The sequence below is a fragment of the Falco biarmicus genome, chromosome 3 (assembly GCF_023638135.1).
Source record: "Falco biarmicus isolate bFalBia1 chromosome 3, bFalBia1.pri, whole genome shotgun sequence".
Taxonomy (NCBI): Eukaryota; Metazoa; Chordata; class Aves; order Falconiformes; family Falconidae; genus Falco; species Falco biarmicus.
This window is the reverse complement of record NC_079290.1, coordinates 72,095,172-72,116,327: the sequence shown is the minus strand read 5'-3', so window position 1 is coordinate 72,116,327 and position 21,156 is coordinate 72,095,172. Positions and strand designations below refer to the sequence as shown.

The 21,156-nt window shown below is 40.4% G+C and overlaps 2 protein-coding genes across 2 annotated transcripts in view; one reads left to right on the top strand and one right to left on the bottom strand.

Annotated features, from left to right (window-relative positions):
* The window catches only part of CTNNAL1 (catenin alpha like 1), a 58,758-nt gene extending 43,175 nt beyond the window's left edge, over positions 1 to 15,583 (top strand). Inside the window, exons 11-19 of the mRNA XM_056333713.1 lie at positions 122 to 272; positions 6,193 to 6,230; positions 9,484 to 9,534; positions 9,632 to 9,786; positions 10,533 to 10,581; positions 11,406 to 11,462; positions 11,595 to 11,714; positions 14,007 to 14,090; positions 14,203 to 15,583. Of these exons, the coding sequence (XP_056189688.1) occupies positions 122 to 272; positions 6,193 to 6,230; positions 9,484 to 9,534; positions 9,632 to 9,786; positions 10,533 to 10,581; positions 11,406 to 11,462; positions 11,595 to 11,714; positions 14,007 to 14,090; positions 14,203 to 14,364 (867 nt within the window). The 3' untranslated portion in view covers positions 14,365 to 15,583. The remainder of the gene's footprint in view (positions 1 to 121; positions 273 to 6,192; positions 6,231 to 9,483; positions 9,535 to 9,631; positions 9,787 to 10,532; positions 10,582 to 11,405; positions 11,463 to 11,594; positions 11,715 to 14,006; positions 14,091 to 14,202) is intronic.
* Positions 15,440 to 20,941, bottom strand: ABITRAM (actin binding transcription modulator). The gene is made up of 6 exons (XM_056333718.1): positions 20,799 to 20,941; positions 20,660 to 20,711; positions 16,757 to 16,886; positions 15,944 to 16,020; positions 15,803 to 15,872; positions 15,440 to 15,734 (listed from the first exon to the last, which is right to left on the bottom strand). Exons 1-6 carry the CDS (start codon positions 20,848 to 20,850, stop codon positions 15,606 to 15,608), a joined length of 510 nt encoding a protein of 169 aa, XP_056189693.1. The 5' UTR covers positions 20,851 to 20,941; the 3' UTR covers positions 15,440 to 15,605.
* Positions 20,942 to 21,156: the final 215 nt, after the last annotated feature.

Sequence of the window (21,156 nt, the reverse complement as noted above, 5' to 3'; positions counted from 1 at the left end):
CACTACAAAGACATTATAGTAGCAGTTTAATTTTGTGTTTTGCCTGTGTGAAGGCATTTGTGAATTCATCTGCAACGCTGTACTAGGACTTCCAATAGCAAATATTTTGTTCTCTCTACAGATAATTTCTGCTGCAGAAACACTGGCATTACATCCATCTAGCAAGATTGCAAAAGAAAATCTTGAGGTGTTCTGTGAGGCCTGGGAGTCTCAACTGAGTGACATGTCTATGTTGTTAAGAGAAATCAACGATGTGTTTGAAGGAAGAAGAGGTAAGAATGCCATGTAGAAATAGAAAAATGTAAGTTTCAAACCACATAGTCTAATAATTTTAAGTGTCATTTCGGAAATACTATTTTCTTAAGAGAAGAGCGCAATAAACAGTCCCTCATCCCATATGGCAATGTGGAATCTAGGTGGCAATATCCAAATCCATTGGTTTTGTATAGATGTTGACTTAGGCTGCTTATTGGATTTTTTTCCAAAGAAAAAACAGCCGAAAATTTAAAGGCCTGATTTGTGTAAAATCGGGTATGTTTAAATTTCCACACTGTGATTAGTTCCAGCAAAATCAAATGGAACTGTTCAAAGGACACAAAAGTATTTGACAGAGCTCTTTGCCAGCAGTGTTCGAATATTAGGGATACAGGGCTTTCATCCTGCCTTTTGGTTTGTCTAGGACATATCTATTCCTGACTATCAAGATATAACTTAAATTGTGTGACATTTAACTTATTTCCTGTGTTTCTGGAAAAAATATATATATATATACATATATATTCTATACTGTCACCTTGCCTTGTATTCGCTTCATAATGTAGTGAATGTAGCTATTTGATTTTTAAACTGCTGTCCTTTCTCCTGGATGGAATCTCTGACGACTCTGCACAATCTTGGGATATTTTCTTTGGTTGGTAAGTTTATTGGTATTTATACAACATGTAGAAGAAAACCTTGGAATCTTAGGAAAATAATTCTCTGTTTACTTTTAGCATAGGGTAATTTACCTTTAAAATGGAAGCCATTTTGTCTTTCATTTTTATTTAACAGGTTTTTTTCAGATGATGTCTTTAGTGTAGCCTGTCATACTACTTGTGGCTACGTGTTTGTTTCAGTCTTTAAGGTGTAATTGCATACAGACAGAATGTAATATATAACAATACTGAATGTCTTGTATTTTTAAGAAAATCACTCAGGTTTAAAAGTTTAGGTTTAGTTAAACACAGGGACTTCATTTTTCTGTATCTAATATACAGAAAAAGTCAATCCTTATTCAGGTTAGATGACACTTTATCACTACAGTACTTCATCTTCCTATTAACATGAGACCTTTTTTCATTTTTAGAGTTCATTTTGTCAGTTTAACTTCCTGTACTTGATCAGGTGTTTGTGTAAGCGGTTCTTTTGTGCCAGCTTTGTTGTGAGGACAGTAAACAACCAACCACAGAGCGCAATGTCTTAAATTGCTGCTGATGATTCCTAGATGAACGTGTGTCTGAGCCTGAAGACTTGTTAAAGGAAATACATGATTGTTATCCTGTCTATTCTTCCACCTTGGTCTGGAATGCCATGTAAAGATGTGTAGCAAGCAGAGATCCTGTTTATGGGCCTTTTAACTTTCAGTGGTTTTTTGCTTTGTTTTGAGAGCCAAGGGCATACTGACTTCCTTTAAACGTAGCATTAAATTTTATATAATACAGCTTAAACTACAGTATTACTCTAATATTCATGTGTTACAATAAATTTGGAATTTGGAGGGCTGATCATGCAGTAATTTATTTTTTCATATTCATACAATGGTCTAGCAGGATTGAATCATAACCTTTTTATATATTTATATATGTGTGTGTATACATATTTATATTTAAATAGTAATAAATATATTAATAATAAATCATGTGGCCACAGCAAAGCATATACTTGGCTCTCCAAACAAATACTTTTTGAAGTATTGCAGCAGATTCCCAACCACTCCTGTAGTTAGCAACTTTTTCTTCTCTTGTGGCTGTTGACAGCAGATAACAGATATTTTCCACAAGTGGTGCTTTCCAATTTCTTTGAAGTATCATGTCACAAGGCAACCCCATGTCATTGCTTGAAGGAGAGAGAAGTGAATGGGTAGGTGCTGCTGCGCGTGTTGGAGGCTATAGTGTGCGTGTGTGGGTCTGGGTGCAATGAAGACTATCTCCTCCTGTTCGGCATCGCCAGATGAGTTCGTTCTAATTAGCATCTATTATTTTCTCAGTTGTTCTTTCAGCATAAAGTGTTCTGATACCATTGGTAAGATATTAAGTGTAGCTCGTTTTCTTTATGTGGCCTTGGGCTTGTATTAGGTCTTGTATTGCCAAAACGATGCTTAAGAAATCTTGTCTCCATTTTCCTTCTCTCGTGTCCTGGCCTGGTAAGAGACCTCTCTGAATCTAAACTGTTTCATATTAACTGTCAGTTGTCTCCTTAGAAATAATGTGGTCTCCTATATCCACCTATCTTTTACAAAGTTTTTCTCAGTTACTGTGGGCTAATCCCTTTTTGTTTGCTTGTGTTCTGTTGTTGGACTTCAGAGTGACTCTTGTCAAAGAAAAGAAAGGAAAAAACCTCACCCAAACACTCCCACCTTTTTGCTTCCAGAAAATACCCTAAAGTTACATTGCCACTTTCAACATTTCTTTTCCTCCTTGAAAACATGACTGACGACCCCATAAATAAACTAAAATGTTTGTTTTCCAAGAGATCATAAGAGTGGCGTTCACAAAACTTTTGCCTCCAAACACAATTTTCACAATATTATATAAGGTTTTATTCTTCTCATAACTCATGATACTTGTCTTAATGTTGAGATTGGTAAAAGTGTCTTGATTTTACAGACTAAAATGTAACAAGTGCTTTATTCCTAGTAGAATGTGATTGTGTGTACCAAAAGATAGAAATACAGTTAGAAGGTATATATTTTTTTTTTTTCCTCCTCAGTTTAAGAACTTGTATTTTTGTACTACCAATTTAAATGTTTGGCTTTGTTAGAGAGTTCGGAATACAGCTTATGAGGCAAAAATTGAATGGTGACTGAATGTGCTGGACACATCAAATAAAAAAAGCATTTTTCTGATAACACTAGATTCACGTTGTTTATACTGGTTCTTTATTTTTACAAGCAATTGCATAACTCCTTATCCAGTGGTCCTTTCATATCAGCAAATTAGGTATTTCTCATACTGAGGTTCAAAACTTGCATGCGTAGAGAGCCAGATTTTGCTTGGAAATGAAACTCAGTTTTGGTATAATTGCACTAGATTGCGCCCAAGTTGAAACGGGCTGGTCTGGGGGAGTGGGGTGCACATGCACCTAGAGGTAGGGGGGTAGGTGAGCACAGCCCAGCCCAGTAATCCTCACCTGTGTTTTGAAAATGTCCCTTGTGCTATGCAGAGCTGTACAGTGAGGTAGAGTCGGCTGCCTTTTGCTTAACCCTGAAACGCTTTAATCTAGCGGTGAGGCAGCCCAGTCTGCACAGCTGGTGTTTGGAACTGGGCTGGGCTGGGGAGAGTGCTGGGCTCCTCTCAGCTGGGAGGTTGGCTCTGGTTTGTTCTCAGAATTGCTAGTTTAGGTTAGATACTCAACTTTGTGGTTCCTGCACTTTGAGATCAGTCACCTGATGAAAGTACCTCTCATTGTTCCAATGTGCTGGATGTCAGCCAGTCTCTTCCCCCACCCCCAGTTTTCTGGTTTCAACAGGCTGGAGAAGAATGTGTTGGATTATCCTCTGATCGATCCCTTGTAGCATGATCAGAAGTGAGAGAATGATTTATGAAGATAACTTCTTTTTCTGCCCTTCTGTTTTGTTTTGCCTGTTTGATTTGAGAGGAGTTAAGTGACCATGAGGATTTGGGAGGGCTGTAGCTGATAAATAGGGGGTACAGAGCAGAATTTCACAACGTAGAAATTAGAGTACTAAAAAGAAGGGTGAAGCAGGGATGCAGTCATCCTACTCTCAGGTAAGAAATGAGATCAAAAGCAGAATTTAGAAGTTGAAATAGAGATATTTTGGAGGGAAGACCGTGACTGATACTACTGGAAAGCAGAAAATGGGAAGGCAAAGAGGATAAAATAATAAAAACTAATTTTAGAGGAAAAATGAGTTTGAGAAAACATTAGGAAAAACAAAGGCAGGCTTAAATAAATGAAAGGAAGATCATAATATTGCAAAAAGCCTTTTGCTATTACAGCAAAGATCTGATTTACAAACTAAGGAACTTAAATACCTGAAAAAAGTGTATGTGTATTCTATTAATTGAATCAAATATAAATTCTGTGATTATACCGATACAGTTTAATATTTTCTGATGAAGTAGGATTATCTTTGGCCCAAGTTGATTTGCGCTTTTGAAAGATCTGGTAGCTGTGGGTCCAGTGAGGTGGGGTTTTTGTGTGTGTGTGTTTTGAGTTTTTATTAAATGTTCCGGTAACGGTGAGATCCTTCCTCTTTCTGAATATGGTGAGCAAATAAACCTTGTAAAGCCAAATAATGGGAATTGCTTGAAGAGCAAAACCAAGTAATTTTTTTTTATTTCTGTTTACCACCTCTTTCCATTTGGTTTCCATAATTCTGAATGCCCACCTTGTATGAGTGAGTAGTATGCCCTCTCAGTATGCATTTGTATTACATTTGTTATGTCAAAGCTTTCTGTGTTTGAACTTTTTTTTGCTTGTTTTTAAACATGGCACAACAGGTTTTTACATAGCAGCAAGGAGATCTTTTATGCTACGGCATTTTAAACTTACAAGTTGGTGTTTGTTCTTGACATGTCTTACATGCCCTTTAGCTGATGTTTTGATACATAGAATGTTGTAAGTCACTTCTCATAATTTTTGTCAGCCTTTGGTGAAAAATCTTGCTTGAATGCATGTTTGGGCAATTCTGAATAACTGCATTCTGAAAAAAATAATTAGGCACCTTGTGCCCTGGTAGCTCATTTCATCTTTTGCCAAACTGGGTAGGGGAAGGAAGAGGTGATCTTAGGGAAGAATTACATTTTTCATACTTATCAAGAGGGTTGAGGGACACTTGTCAACTTACTGAAATTAGTTTTTTAGGTGTTAGTTGCCTAGACATGGAGCACATAATCTTTCTGTGGTGTCAGGAGATAAAGAGCATACTTTCAAAAATGACGAATGCACAAGAGAACTGTCTTCTGAGGACTCGGAATGGAATTTCTGTAAGAGCTGATACAAGAGGAGGAAATAGCAGTTGTAGTGGGGTTTGTTGCTTGTCCTTTGTCTGTCGAGGTGCATCATGTCTATGCAAACCTGGTCCCGATATCCATTATAGTAGCCCATTGTTTCTTCAGGTAAAATCTGTTTTTCACTAGTTTTTAAGTTTTTATTTTATTTTTATTTGATTTATCAGATTTTCTTCTCCTGAATCTATTGTAATAAATATGTCTTGATAGATAATTAAGTCTTCTGGTAACTGGAGCTCTAAACCTAGGCTGCTAGCCCAGGCACTGTTTCCTCTTGCTGATAAACTCCTCTTACTACTTCTAGGTGACACCTAGAAGGACTTTTTTCTTTCTCCGTTTGTTTTGCTCAGGCTTGGAATATCTGAGGCTCCTGGGGATATAAGAAATAATTCAATAAGTGTGTCAATTGCTACAGAACATTTTTCCTTATAAGGTACAGTGCGCAAAGGATACGTATAGTACAGTACAACATGAGAATTTTATTGGCGTTACGTAGAAAAACCTGCCTAGGTATTTCTCGCTAGTGGCATTGCCTACTCAAAATTTTAGACCATCCAACCCATGCCAGCCTTATGTGGAACTACCATTGTATATTCAGTACTTTGGAACAAAATGAGTGCGTGTGGTGATAGCATTTAATGATAGTTATTGGAGAGAGTTGCTTTACTTGCTTGTGGATTGCATGCAGGGAACCAGAAATCATACTGAGGGAAACTGTTCAGAGAACCTTATCTGCCGGTTTCTGAGAGCTAAAATCTGAACAGTGCAGTGTTCTTGGCTTGTCTGTCTCTGGAAGCATGAGACAGAGGGGGAATCCTCTGCAATAATCAAAGAGCAGGAATTACAGGTAAGTAAGTTGCTATTGTAGTACTGCAGCTTAAGGAGGGATGGAGTGAGGCATGTGATCTCATGATTAAAATCTGAATACAAATCTTGGTGTAAACGTATGTGTTCTTCATAGGAGAGAAGCGTGTCTACCTATCACTGCCCAGACCAGGGGTAAGTTGCTTTTAGGATTCTTGTATTTATTCTGTATCTGCTGTTAACTAATTGATTTCTTTCCATGTCACACCTTGATGAAGGCATAGCAATACCGTGGTAACATGCATCCTGACTGGGTGGGTGAACAGTAAAATATCAAATTTTGTGTATTTATTAAATGAATAACAAACATACTGAAAACTAGGGTAACTCATTACATAATATGCTTTAATCACTTTGATTGTACATGAGCTTTAATGCCTCTTCATATTTTTTACCACTTACTTGACTGTCATGCTGTATAATAAAAAATGCATTGTTACTATTAAGAACAGTATGAATACACTGAAACATACTGAAAATAAGTCTTGATAATCTGATTTTTCTTCAGTGTTGTTGCCCGAGTTGACCTATTAGGAACAAATGGACATATTTAAGTCTGTTGTAGGGTCTTCAGAAAATGGGTTCTTGTTTCCTTCTTTATCTTAAGTGCGTTTAATACAGAGAAAAAAGCTACACCAAATGGCCAGTTTTAGTTGTGAGGTAATTAATATCCTTAGCTGATCATAATTTATATTACGTTGTATCTGAGCATCTGTGTATTAGGAAACCTCCTAAACCTTATTAGTATTGTGTAACCAGTCATTTGATTCACATGCTACATACTGAATCTTTTCAGAGGTGGGAAAAAGGAAGAATGATCTCAGGAGGTACAGTAAGCTCTAGCTTGTTTCTTTCTCTCTTTGCTCTCTTTCCATAACATGTAGTGTTGAGGAATTTGGGTGTGAAATGATCCCATCTCCATGTCTTCTGTTGTACAGTTCTGTGACTTTAAACACAATGTGCTACTTCTGACCTTTAATGAAAAGACAAAAGGGCATACCTTAGAAATCCAATCTTCAGATTTAAATAGAATGTGTGTGGCTGGGTAAGCATGGGTGAATTTCACGGGTACAGAACTAAGTATTGAGGCTGGAAAATAGATTGGTTCCATGACTTTTGATAGGGTTTGATAGGGTCACTGCTTTGACTAAGCTACATAGCTTCTAGACTTCAGCCAAAATTTAAAGACGAGATGTTTGAAGTCAGATTCCCACTTACTGATTCATGTGTCCTTTAAAAATACATTCAATAAAAACTTTGTTCCCAGGTTAAACAGTTCTGCTTTGTTGTTTAAAAGGTTACTGCCTTCTTTTGAATTCTGCAGGATGCTTGGATTTGGGGAACTTATGAGTAATACGTGGTTTACAAGTAGACAGGAAATGTAGATTACATCCATAAGACAGCAGCGTCTTCACAGGGTAACTTCTTTGCCTAACTGATGCACTGACCTTTGGAACTGCCTCTCTTCCCAGTGCTGTGACTCTTGCTACTGACTCTTCCCTCCCTGCTGCCATCACAGACATCTTGCTGTGCCTGGCTAATGCCCATGCTGTCCCTGCACAGAAGCCACACTTTCCCTGTTGATCCAATTCGATCACATATTTTGTTACATCTGTTTAATTGCAACTGTGCTGTTTGCTGGTAATGAGTGGCATCCTAGCCCATAGCATAGTTGAGGACGGAGCAGTGATTCATGTGTGTGCTTAATGCACGGGCATATTCTTCTCCATAGCATTAGGTGTCAAATCATGTTTTAAAAGCAGAATAATTTCTTATCCGATTTGTACTGATTCTTCTGTTAAAGTAGTGTAAGTGAATACTAGAATAGGGAAGACTACAGATTTCAAACATTCTGAGGTTTCTTTAGTTATTTGTGGATAGAAAAACTTACCTGTTCTAGAATGCTGGTTTTCTTGAATACCATTCACTCAGCAGCTTAAACACTTGCCTTACTTTGGCCCAACATTTGTGTTTACATACAAATCTAGTTTGGCTTTGTGTTCCTTTCTTCTTTTAAGACTGCCTTAAAACCAGCGTTTCTTGAATTGCATCTCTAATATGCACGTGATCAAACTTAAATGATAATTAGGAGTATCAGTTCTTACACTTTTTGCTAGATCTTTCAATATGAGTTCAGCATTTCTAATACATAGGCAGTATGACAGTGTCTAATCTGGGTAGACATTCATAAGATTCAGAATAATTAAAAATTTGGGGATGAGAAAAGGGAAATGGCATGAAAGCTAAACTGAGCAGCAAACTGCAGTAGGAACTTCAATTGTAGTATTTTATTTCTGCTTAAACTCCTGAAATGAGAGATGGAGATGGCACCTGAAGCTTATTTCTGTTGCTGTTCACAATGAACAGTGGCTTCCCCCCCCTGCAGGGATTACTGAGTTTAATTTGCCCAAGCACTCCCACTAATGAATAGCAGCTCTTTTCAGATTCTCAAACAAGGATCTGAGTTCTGCACTCTTATCATCCAGCCTCCTCCAGTGGCTCACACCTCCAAGTTACGACACCGACTTTGTACTTTCCATTCCTCTGCATTCAGAGCGGTTTCGGAATGTGGACTGTGGCTCCCGCGTCTGTTAGTTTTTGATGTCTGCACAGTGACAGCACCAGCACATGAAGTTAAAGCCAGGAACTACTGCTCTCAACATGCTAGTTAACTGATTTGAAACAAATAATTTATTATTGTGTATATGTGTTACACAATTGGCAAGCTCTGCCTTACCGGATAGCCCACTTGCATCAGTACCACTAATCATTGTTTAATCTGAGCCAATATTTGGCTTGCAGCCAGACTGGTATTTCAGGTAGTTCATGACTTAAATAAAAGAAGGAAACCAACAAAAAAAAAAATCAAAGTGTCAGTATTTGTTTCCAGCTACTTCAACAAAGTGACGCAAAATAATGAGGTACATCATCACACTAGCATTTACGTGGGTTATACCCTAGATCAGCCTGCTTCTAGCTAAATCAACTTCCAAGTCCCTGTTACATGAGAATCACCTTTGATGGAAACATCAGTGCAGTAGTACTTGATTAAGACTGTTTATTTAGTCCAAAATATTACTGAGAATTTAGAGGGTAAGGGGAAGAGATGTTTTCGTGTGAAGAAGTAGAGTCTGAGAACTGTGGAAGAGGTCTTTTCCTGGAAACTTTAGGACTTTAGGGTGTCTGTAGGTGCAGAGACCCTGTTTGCATATGCCATTTGAGGACAGACAGATCAGAACAGGTTCTCAGCTTCTACTGAGAGATTTGTCTGAACAACCGCAACTGTCCTGCAAAGTCTGCCTCTTAGGCAGAGCCACGTCTTAGGATTTGTTAGTAAAATGATTACGAATTCCTTTTATTTAAAAATATTATTTTTTGTTTGAAACAGAAGCATAATGCAAATCTGAAAGCATTAAAGCCAGTCAAACTAGATACTGAGGTAAGATGCCGTCATTTTAGTAAAAAAAAAATTATTTTTTCTTTTCTTGTCAGAAGAATGTATTTTCAAGTGCCATAAATATGGTTACCACTTACAGGAACAGGCAAAGATTGCAAAACTTGGATTAGAATTGCATCTGCTCACATCTGATGTGGATTCTGAGACAGAGAAATGGGAGGATCAGGAGAATGAAATTGTGCAACATGGACAAGGCATGTCAAGTATGGCCTACTCCATGTATTTATTTACCAGGTAATTACGCTGTATGCAGCATGTTTTGGTGAGAAGAGAAGCATTAAAAGAGTTTATAAGAAATAAGGCAATTTAATTTTAAGTGTATAATAATAGGGACGCATTCAGAAAGGACTTTTAATTTTACCTTTTTGCTTTATAAATTCTTGTAAATTTCTAAGCTGTTCAATAATAAAAGTAGGGGTGGTTTAAAGTGCTAAACATCTGTTTTGTTGCAGAACAGCTATTTAATTATCTCTTGGGTACAGAAAAAATTTTAAGAAGCATGTTCATAAATACTTTCAAAATTGAAGGAATTAAAGCACAGCTCTATAACTGTAGATGAGAATTCACTGATTTTTGCTGTACTGAAAGGTGTTTTGAAACTTGCCCATGCAATGTCATTTTCTTATGTGAAGAATTCAGGGGGTTTTTTGTATAAGAGATGAGATTATTTTTCTTACCTGCTAGTCCAGTAATACTCAGTATGCCAGAGACATGGATTTCTGTTGTTGTTCAGCTGATGAGAACTGAACCGTTCTTAATTTCCCAATGGTGCTGTAGCCACTGAGGTGTTTATATAATATTTTGAAATGGCATTCCTGTAGTAAGTTATTGTTGTGTGTAGTATATTCTAAAGGAGTGGTATTTTACAGTTCAGTGGTGTGAATGGGGAGGAGAGAGATACTATAAATTGTGCAAATAACAGGCAATATAATCTGCAGCCTGTACATGGCATAATATTCTGCTTTCATTATTTCCCACAGAGGAGAAGGACTTCTGAAAACTACTCAAGATTTATTTCATCAAGCTGAGGTAATGTATTTTTAACAAAATAGGAGTCAGGCAGCCTGAGTTAAGAACAAATTGGAACTCTTAACTTGCCAATTCCTTAAACATAAATACAGTGTACCATGATCTGAATGGCAACTGTAGATTTTAAGCAGCCTAACCCTGGTTACTCTCTGCTGACTCTCTACTTTCTGAAAATTAACTTCTCAGTGTTCCCATAGTAGGCTAAGACAGCATTCATTAAATTCCAGTTAGGAGTAGGAGTAGCAAATTGGCGTTATGGCAAATAGGGTGCATTTCGTTGCATCAGTAGTACTCACTGTGTCACTCAGCTCGGTCCCTGATGGTGGTAACGGATGCTCCATCCTAGTCTGAGCAGCAGCAGGATTTTCATGGGAAAGAAAGACTATGCAAAACTGAATAATACGAATGAAAGACAAGAGGCCAAATGAAGGCATGTGGCGTGGTATTGCCAAGATAGATGTCTGTGTTTAACAGGAGACTGGTTACCTTTGTCTGGACAATATAAACAAACACGGCAGGTGTCACCTACCCACAAAACTCTTGTGAGCTGCTACAGTGCAAAAAATAATTGGAAGTCAGGTTTTTTTCTGTGTAAAGGGAAAGCCTTTAAACCTTGCTTATCTGGGAGAATGGCCATTTGTAATGTAGCTTATTATTTTAGAAGTCACTGCAAACTGCTAACTTTGTTAATCATAAATGTATACAACTACCACAAATATTGCCTGTAGCTTTTTTACTTTAGAGCACGCTATTGAAACAACAAGGGAAAAGAGCCTCATCTTTCATTGTGGTTCATTTTGTTACACGCTTTCTCCCTTTTTCAGATTTTTGCTGCAGAGGGCACAAAGCTTGCTTCGGCTCTACATGCCTTTTCTAATCAGGTGATGTATGACCTCTAAAACAGCCATTCAGCTTATGGCACTAGTGATACCACTTAAAACCTGGCTGTGCCATCTTCTCCATTAATATCGGAGCCTTTAACAAAATGTTTTTGTCTTCCTGAAACTTTTCAGGTACACGATGATGACAAACCTTTGCTTCTGTTGGAGGCTGAAAAACTGATCTCTATGTGCAAGCAGCTGCAGATAACAGCTAAAGCTTCTGTTCAGGGTAAAAGTGCTACCTTTACAAAGGTAAGGTAAAAACTATATCTATTCCTGAAAGTAAGACCTAACTTGTTTTGAAATATAGTAACTTATTAATTAATGTATGCTTCTGCTAAAATATGAGGCAGTTCATGACAGTGGAACTTCTTAGATTGATAGAGGAACATGAAAATTAGTAAGTACAAATTTTATGGTGTTGTGCAAGCATTTTTCTGCTGTGCAATATGTCATCGTTGCTGCACCTTATGTAGAAGATGAATTTACTTCAGCTTGAAGTACTGGTTTGCACTTAACATGTTTTGAAAGCTGATGTGCAAAGTGTAGAGGAAGAACAGCAAGAATTGTTCCACTTGCTGAAAATGTTTTGTCTGTTGGGACATCCCTTGTTCATAACTGTCATACAAGCCATTTACTGCACTGTCTTGTCTCAGAGGGATTTTCTTCAATATGGGTGATAGTTTTCTATCCTTTTTTTTCATGTCCCCTCTTCACCATCAGAGCAGGGCTTCAGTGACGTTTATCATGACCTCACCCTCTCATTCATGCCGAGAATTTGATAGGAGGCAAAATCCGGTATGCTGGCAGCCAGCATGCCTGGAAGCCTGCCAGTGGTAGCTTGGATAGTATTACTGCAGGCATATACGAATGTTTTCGTTAGGGAGCATGGATATCCAAATTCTGTGTAACTGGCCCAGTGCCCACAGACATATCGTTGATATTAATGTTTTAAGGAGCCGTTTGCCTACCCCTAGCTTATCAACTTCAGAGTCTTAAGAATCAGTAAAATAAGTAATGGGATTTTTTTCCTTCCTATTATTAAAAGTAATGTAATGATTGGGGTTTGGATTTCACTGTTAGTGAAGGAGTTTACAGAAATGTTTCGCAAGACAGTGATGTTCCTGGACTGCTATTAAAAAAAAAAATAAAATAAAAATAAATGTGGAAATGTGTCCATAGGCTTCCACTACTTTATATTGCTTTTTACTGCCAAGAACTTTTTTCAAAGAACTTCTGTCAACATCTCCTTCAACTTATCCACTAGATAAAGAGGGATACTGGAATTTTGCCATGCTGCAACTTGAAAATTTTCAACTGAATAATATGAGATGGAGTAATGTGGTATATAGTAATACTGTGACCCACTAGATTACAGTAGTAATAGTGACCCACTAGAACTTCATTCAGAGAAATATGAACTGTAATTAAGTGTACATGGCTAAGACTACATGACTTCAGCAATCAAAGTAGTAATGAAGGTAATTTGTATTTCCACCACTGTAGTAATTACTCTGTTGTTATTGATGCTTAACATAAATGTAACAAATTCCAAACCCCAAAGACTCTATTATGGAAATACATGCTTGCTTTTCAGTAGGTAGAGTCTTACTCTAGACTGCCCAGAGTTTATTTTGACATTATTCATATTTGTGATGAGTAAAGGTGTATACAGCTGCCATAAAAGTTTCAGCATTGTTACCACAAGAACTAGATCTGCAGACCTTAGTGGGGAATAGGGGTCAGGCATTTTGAAGAACTTCAAGTATCCCTGAGCAGCAATGTGATCAGTGTGAGCAAGACCATTTCTGTGCACCTGGATGTTTGTTTCCAATGAGCTATGGAAAAGACTTTTCAATTTTACAGCAGGGACTGAAACAGACTAGAGCATCCAAGCCACTCAAAACCAAACTGAGCACCTCAGGGCTGCTGCTTGGTTTGTTTTACACTCTCCAGCTGAACCAAACGGGAACTCCAGTCTGTTTATACAGTGATTTTTATCACTTTACGTAGTGATAACAGGCTATCAAATTAATGTTTGTTGAGGGCCCAGACTTGTGACTTGTGCTGAGTGTTAGACTCAAAGCATAAACTTAAATGCTTTAAGATCTAGCTAACTTACAGTCTAACATATATCAAGGTAAGGTTTACATGATGCATGGCTCTCTAAATCATGCTGACAAGACATAAACCAAAAGGAAACACATGAAGAATTGTGAGAATCATATCTAAGATGGTAAGGGGATCTTTTCCAAGACACTTACTACTGTTTACTATGTTATTTTAGTTCCTTCTCCTGGGAGGTGTGTCATTCCCTTGTCTTTCCTAGCTCAAGTCTTGGGTTAACAGAAGGCATGCTGTTGCTTTACGTGTACTATATAGAGAAATTCAAAAAAAGTTAGGCAAAACCTTTTGATTAGAAGGGATTTATGAAAGACAAATATTAGATATTTAAGCTTGAAATAGATTATCAAGTTATGCATTAAACAATTGCCTAATAAAAGTAATGAGTGGTCTTATTCTACTCTTAACGGTCTTGTTTAGGTTGATGCATGCATTCTGAAAACAAGGAATGTGATGACTCTGTTATGCCAGCTTCTTCCACTTTGCTGCAAATTACTGAGAAAGGTGAGTACTTGGTTCATCTGCAGTATTGTAAAGTTCTTTTGATTTGGTTTTTTTGGTTGGATTTTTTGGTTTTGTTTGGGTTTAAGAATATTTTTTTTATATATATATACAGAATAAAGCAGGAAATGGATGTCTTAAACCTGCTCCACCATGGAGAGAAGAGAGACTACAGACCGGCAGAAATGCACGCACCCCAGAAAGGAGAGCTGAGACATTTGGCATCAAGTCTTTAGAAAATCATGTAACAAACATGACGTTTTTAGAGAGCAAGTAATTGTAGCACTTAGAAATGCAGAAACTCCCATTTGAAAATAACACTTGCTGAATTTTAAATATTGCTTTCATTTGTGGAAAGTCAGACCAGGTTAATTTGAATTAAAGCTGTTGACCTGTGTCACATCTAATAGATGTCCCATTACTTAGCAATGACAACACCAGCTAGTCTAATTGTTACATATTTTTATAATGTGAATGCCTTTCCTATGCTCACTATTGATACTGGTTTTGTAATTAATGCTTATGAATGTCTTAATGGAGGTTTCAACCCAAAGATGCTGCTAATAGACATTTTATATAAAGAACCTTGTGCTGCATATGCTGTATGTAACACTACTGTTGAAGTCTGTAAACTCGTCTCTGGCCTATTTCAGTCTGTATTTGATAAAGCAGAATCAGGAATATAGTCTGAAAGGCTGTGGCCTAAAGCACTGAAATGTTATCTTAGTTACGATTTATGCCTGCAATTAAGTACTTCTAGGAAAAAAACCCTCTCTTAATAGCTGCACCACTGAATTTTAATCTTGTTGACATGATTCGTATTTCCAAAAGTGTATTTCTAAGTGATTAATACTCTTGATTCAAACCCCCTTCTCTTTTACCCTCTTTATTTGTAGATGGCAGTTGCTGCTTCCTTTTTTATTAAAACTTACTAAGCAGAATTTGAATTGCATGTAGAACCACTGAAGTATTATGTAGACTTTACATTATACCATTTAAAATTTAAGAAAGTAGATACTCATTATGACAAACTTCTGTACAAAGGGCATTACTTGACTTCATGATGCCATGAAAATACAACCTGGTGTGAAATACATATTTTCAAGTTCATCTGCTCTTTGTACACAGGCTTCTGTTGCATTTTTATTTCCAGTTCACCTTTGTCAAACACCATATTGTATTAGTTTAGCTAAATTAAGTGATGGCTAAATCATATGATTTTTCTGTATGTATTATGCTTGCACTGAGCAGAAGCAAAGCTGCCTGTGGAACATAAATACTCTCCAGCATATCATTCTGTGCTTATTTAAAAACTTGTAGTGCTAGAATTCAGAGGAAAAAGTGGAAGCAGATTTTAATATACAAACTTATCGGAACTGGTTTATTCTTGTATGAATCAAGCATTTAATTTCCAGTTTTAAAAACGGGCACTAGGCCTTCCAATACCATGGAAATTACAGTATATAATAAAAGTAGCTGATTTAGTATCAAATACAGATGATAAGTGTGTAATTAATTTCATGAAGAAGAATTAAGACGTTTCAACAAAACCTCCCCGTACTCCTTCTGTGTCAGAAGTCCTTGAGTTACATTCTTGCTTTCTTCAAATTTGGGTAGAACCACTGCAATGTATCCCTCGGTTGATGGCTAAAAAGCAAGACTGAAGTTAGCAGTGAAATAAAAGTTAGAAAGTAAAAAGCAAGAAAGTGTCCTACCTTTTCTTGCAGAATAGCAGGATTGCTAAGAATGTTTTCATTCACTTCGATCAACCGCCCTCTTATACAACTGCAAAAGTGTTTAGATTCAGTAGAAGTGCACAGCATGCAAAGGTAAGAAGAAAAAGGGGAAAACCTTACCTGTAAACTGTGTATTCCTCTCCATCTGAGGAAGATATCCTGCACAGAGGGGCAAGTTCTGTTAAAAACTGAGCTCCCTGCATTGGAAAAATAAACATATATATACTTTTAATTACACAGGGCTTTTTCAGGTATTACCATGAGCAAAATAAGTTTGTAAGCTTCTCAGAACAAAGCAAGGAAGCGTGATACCTACAGGTCATTGCAACTCACGTTGCTTCCTGTGCTTAGTTATGTGCTGACTTAGTTATATGCGCAAATCGAACACAAGCTTGTTTAAGACCTTACAGGTTTAGTCATAACGTTTCTTGCAGAATAACATGACTTGTAGTTTGATCAGATTAAAATCAGGGGATAGGGGAGAAAACCAGCACCATTTATTTCAGTATAACCAGGTTAAACTACACATACTTGTAAAACTAACATGAAACACACTGTACTAGCCCATCAGCTATCTAGGTATGCTTGAGGAAAAAGAGTAGTCTCCAAATCCTCTGCATTTTTGTGGAAAAAAAATTTTCTATCTTTTCAGGGATGTTTAAGCCCCTCTGTACGCTATGAAAAAAATGACTAAAAGCAACTGTTAGCCTTGGTTTGAGCAACACGGGAAACTGCTGGTGCCACAGGAGCACTGCAAGACATTGGCTGAGTTAGACTTTCTCAAGAGGTGCCTGTCTAAATTCCTCAGCTGTGTAGTATTTGTTCTAAAATAAAATGTAAAGGCAACTTGGTAAGTTTCTATCCCAGAAAGGACAGAAAGTCTGAGGCAGTGTGAGAGATTAAAATGAAAATGAACAGAATAAAAAGTCGTACCCTTTTTGACTTCCCAGAGACCTTATTCTGGAGTCTGCTACAGTTGGCACTGATTTGGTAGTTAACACTTTTAATTGTTTTTCCACTTTGAAGAAGAGGATGGGCTTCTGCCAAGGTGATGACACAGATTCTGCAAAGAGAAACAGGGTTATTACACTGCAGTTGTGAGAAGCCATGCTCTTATGTGCTCTAAGCAAGCTCCACAAATCCTACCAGTATAGGCAGAGGAGGTTAAGACCAAGACTGACTTCTTCATTTTGGCTCCTAGTCTAAAATGCTAGCAAGGCCTTTGGTGTTGTGAAAGCTGTTGTTTACTTTAGAGCACAATATTCTTCCCTCTGCAGTTTAGCAGGAAAATTAAGCTTGCTGCAGTGGGACTCACAGGACGGGCACTTACCAGACTGAGGGAAGAAGCGAGGACAGAGGGACGGGTCTGGGTGACAGCATGGGGGTTGAGTAGGGTAATATCTAGGACACAATTTACCCGAGCTAATGAAGGAGAATGGCAGATAGTTGCCAGCTGTAGATCAGAGACAAATTTTAGTTTCCCGCTTACAAAAATATCAGATACAGGATCAAACTGGACTCACTTTCATCGGGGCATCTCACTTGATGCCTGCCATACCAAACTAAATGAAAACTGCGTTCTGGCCTAAAGCAGCCCCTACAGGAGGTGCTTTATTCTGAGGTACCAGGCTGGACCACCCAAAAGCAGTACACTGCTTAAGTTTAAACAGAACCACAGCTTTTAAATAGGCTAGAGATGTTCTGTCTGGTGCTGTACCCCGTGGGAGCGTACCTGGCTCACCTGCACGCTGATAGCTGAAGGAGATACTCACTTAAGACGATCAAGTAAAGCACCGTACTCTTTTGTTGGAAAAGATAACGCAAGGCAATGTTTCTCAGAACAGCTAAAGGCCGTTAGTGGTGAATAGTTACGGCAGATGAATCCTTTGGTGATCTGGGCTTTAGTTAACCTGCTGTTTGCGTTTTATTTGATTCTAAAGGAGAGTTATTTCTTGTCATGCAGCTAGAGAGTTTGAGATGCAACCAGCTGTAGAAACTAGGCCTGCCTTCACCCCTGGGCTAGAACCGTGCACAAACATGGAAAGCACGGAACTTGTCAATAACTTAACAGAGATGAAGCTATTTTGTTTAAAAAGAGTTTATAACCTAGAGCAAGGACCAGAATTAACAGAACAGGAACTGCAGAGAAAAACCACGGCACAGAACTAGATCTTTCCCTGTGGACGGTGCATCTGTCTCCCTGCACTCCTTCGGCTGCAAAGATGATGAGGGGACTGGAGCATCTCCCTGATGAGGAAAGGCTGAGAGAGCTGGGCCTGTGTAGCCTGCAGAAGAGAGACCGAGAGGGGATCTTAGCAGTGTCTACAAATATCTTAAGGGCGAGCGCCAGGAGGACAGGGACAGGCTCTTTTCAGCAGCACCCAGCAACAGGACATGGGGCAACGGGCACAAACCAAAACATGGCAAGTTCCACCTGAACATGAGGAAAAACTTTGCCTTGAGGGCGACAGAGCTCTGGAACAGGCCGCCCAGGGAGGCTGTGGATTCTCCTTCTCTGGAGACATTCACAACCCACCTGGACACGATCCTGTGCAACCTGCCGCGGGTGACCGTGCCTTAGCAGGTGCCTGGACCAGGTGATCCCCAGAGATCCCTTCCAACCCCGACCGTTCTGGGATTCTTTGCAAGTTCTTGCCGTGCAGCTCCCCGCAAGAGGGAGCTGGATCCTGGCGAATATTTTCAGCATGTCCCAGCATCTCAAAGGGACCAGAACAGCTCCCTCCCCTCCACCCCTGCCTCTTTCTAAGGGGAAGGTGATAAATCATCTATTATTTCAAATGTTGCCTGTTAGAGCCGAGACCTAAAAAACCAAAAAAATCAACAGAGAATTTTACACTGCTTAGAAATATCGAGCTGAGCCACAGCTCCATCTATAACGGTAAAATACTTTAACAGAGCATTTGGCTAAGCTGCTGTAGAGGCCAAGGGCCCTGCTATTTCAGAATTCAAAATAGCAAAATCTTCACAGACATTTGAACAAGCGGTTAAATTTTTATTTCCTTTCCTCCATATCAACAGGATTGAAACTGTCATTTATATTAGACATCTGAGACTAATAACTACATATTTAGTGCAAATGCAAGGGTGTCCTTTCTCGCTGTTGCTGTTACACCTGTTATTCCCAGGTACTTGGGTTTCTGTTTCCAAAGAATGAGAAAGCGAACTGCATGAGATGGCCACAGGGGAGCCCCAGCTCTGCAAGCTGCAGCGAGGTGATGGCTCTGCCCTGCGCCAAGCATGCCTTCCTGGTACCCTGAATTCCTCATGGGAGCAGGCGACCCACCGGGAACAACAAATACCTCCTCATCTTCCCTCAACGCATAAGGAACTGGCACTGCCAGTTTTTGTGCAGGCAGTAGTTCAGTTCTGCTCTTCCCTGGGGGACTGGACACCCCAGAAACACTCAGATGCCACCAGTCCCCCTGCAGTCAGAACAGGCTGTAGCGGCAGGGCAGGAGCTGGGCGGGTGAAAGTACCTTACTAAGAATCCAAAGCAGGTGCAGGGTTGATTTGCTCCAAATCACTGGATATCCAGCTACATCGAAGTACCAGCAAAGTATGACGTTTTATTTCCTACCTTGCACTTGCTGTCCATAGCAAACATGTACAATTAAAAGCAATTGAGTTGTATATAGGAAAAGCTAAATGTTTGTTCAAATTGAGCCCATTCATTTGCTAGAAACCAAGTTAAACAAACTAATTCTAAATGTTACTATGGAAAAGCCCTCCGAAATGTTGGTCATCTGCTACCAAAGGTGATGTAAAGGGCCCTTTCAGCAGAAGAGGACACAGGGACCCCAGGGCAGCAATGCAGACACCAAATGGCCTTTTTACAAACCTGCTTGGGCAATATGGGTGTAATAAGTAACTAAGGGTAATTTGCTGATCAAAGGGGTTTTTAACAAAAGGGATGATCTTGCTGTAATAGATTTGAGAATGTTTTGTCTGGTGAGAAAAGAGTTAACCATTAACCATGAGGTTGGAGATGTACCTTCTCAAGGCCAATGTTAAACCATAATCTCATGTTACTATGACAACCTTTGTCTTCGTCTAGACTTTAGTGTAAAAATAGTTTAGTTTTGTAATATACAGCTTCTTGCTACGGGACTGAGAGCATAACTGTTTGCTTAAAGCAGCCTTGAAGTTGAGAATAAAAGGGCTGTGTTACTTGTCGGAATTTGCGAGCCTGGATGGAGCTGTGACTCCCCGGCTGCCCAGCACGCTGGTTTTGCTTTCCTGCCTTAATAAATAATTAGTGAATTTATTTCGGACTCGAGTTATTTCAAATTAAACTATAACATGGGGGAGGGGGTGGGGGGCAGGGACCTCCAGCTCCCCTGTTCTTACAGGTGTAGTAATTAACGATGGGACACGGTTTGGCGGTGGCCTTGGCAGTGCTGGGCTAACAGCAGGCCTCCGTCATCTTAAAAGGTCTTTTTGCGCCTGAACTTTTTTGCTTTTTTTGCGCCTTTTTTGCTCTGGGATATAGGAAGGCAAAGGTTTGTCACTCCCCCATCCTCGCACCTGGAAAAATCCCGGTTCGCCTGGTATTCCGCGCTGCCCCCGCCAAGCCCCCAAGCCATTCCTGCGGGAGTGCTGCCCCCGGGTCAGGAACACACACCCCCCACCGCCCGGCGCGGGACCCCCGCCCGCCGCCCGCGAGCGCAGGGCCAGGAGGGGGCGCTGCCGCGTCCTGCCGGGCTGCACCGCCCGCTCCCCGCAGCGGCCGGGGCTCCGCAGCGCCAGGGCCGGCCCGCGGGCACCGCATGCTCGGGGACGGCGGCCCGCACCCCGCAACCCCGCAGCGCCACTCGCCTGTTGGAGTGCTGCAGCACGCAGAAGTCCTCGCACGGCCGCCCCTTCACGTCTGCAATAGGGCACAACCAGCAGTGAGCAGCCGCCCCGCCGCTGCCGCCCGGCCCCGGCCCCGGCCCCGGCCCCGGCCCGGCCGTACCTGGCTTGTACCAGCGTGTAAAGTACCGCTCCGCCCCGCCGCCCGCCGCCATCCCGCCGCACCGAGCCGCCCGCCGGCGCGCAGCGATGACGGGCGGGGGCGGCCCCGGGACGGGGGACGGGGGCGGGGGAGGGCGGCTCCACGGCACCGCCCCCGCCAGCACCCACGGCACCGCCCCCGCCAGCACCCACGGCACCCACGGCACCGCCCCCGGCACCCACAGCACCGCCCCCGGCAGCACCCACGGCACCGCCCCCGGCAGCACCCACGGCACCGCCCCCGCCAGCACCCACGGCACCGCCCCCGGCACCCACAGCACCGCCCCCGGCAGCACCCACGGCACCGCCCCCGGCAGCAC

Bases quoted from the DNA above. Each gene is read 5' to 3' on its own strand.
- ABITRAM (XM_056333718.1), bottom strand. From the start codon at position 20,850: ATGGCGGCGGGCGGCGGGGCGGAGCGGTACTTTACACGCTGGTACAAG. The intron at 15,873-15,943 runs GTAAGGTTTTCC...ACACTTTTGCAG, and splicing joins GAGGAATACACAGTTTACAG to TTGTATAAGAGGGCGGTTGA. The intron at 15,735-15,802 runs GTAGGACACTTT...CTTGCTTTTTAG, and splicing joins CTGCTATTCTGCAAGAAAAG to CCATCAACCGAGGGATACAT.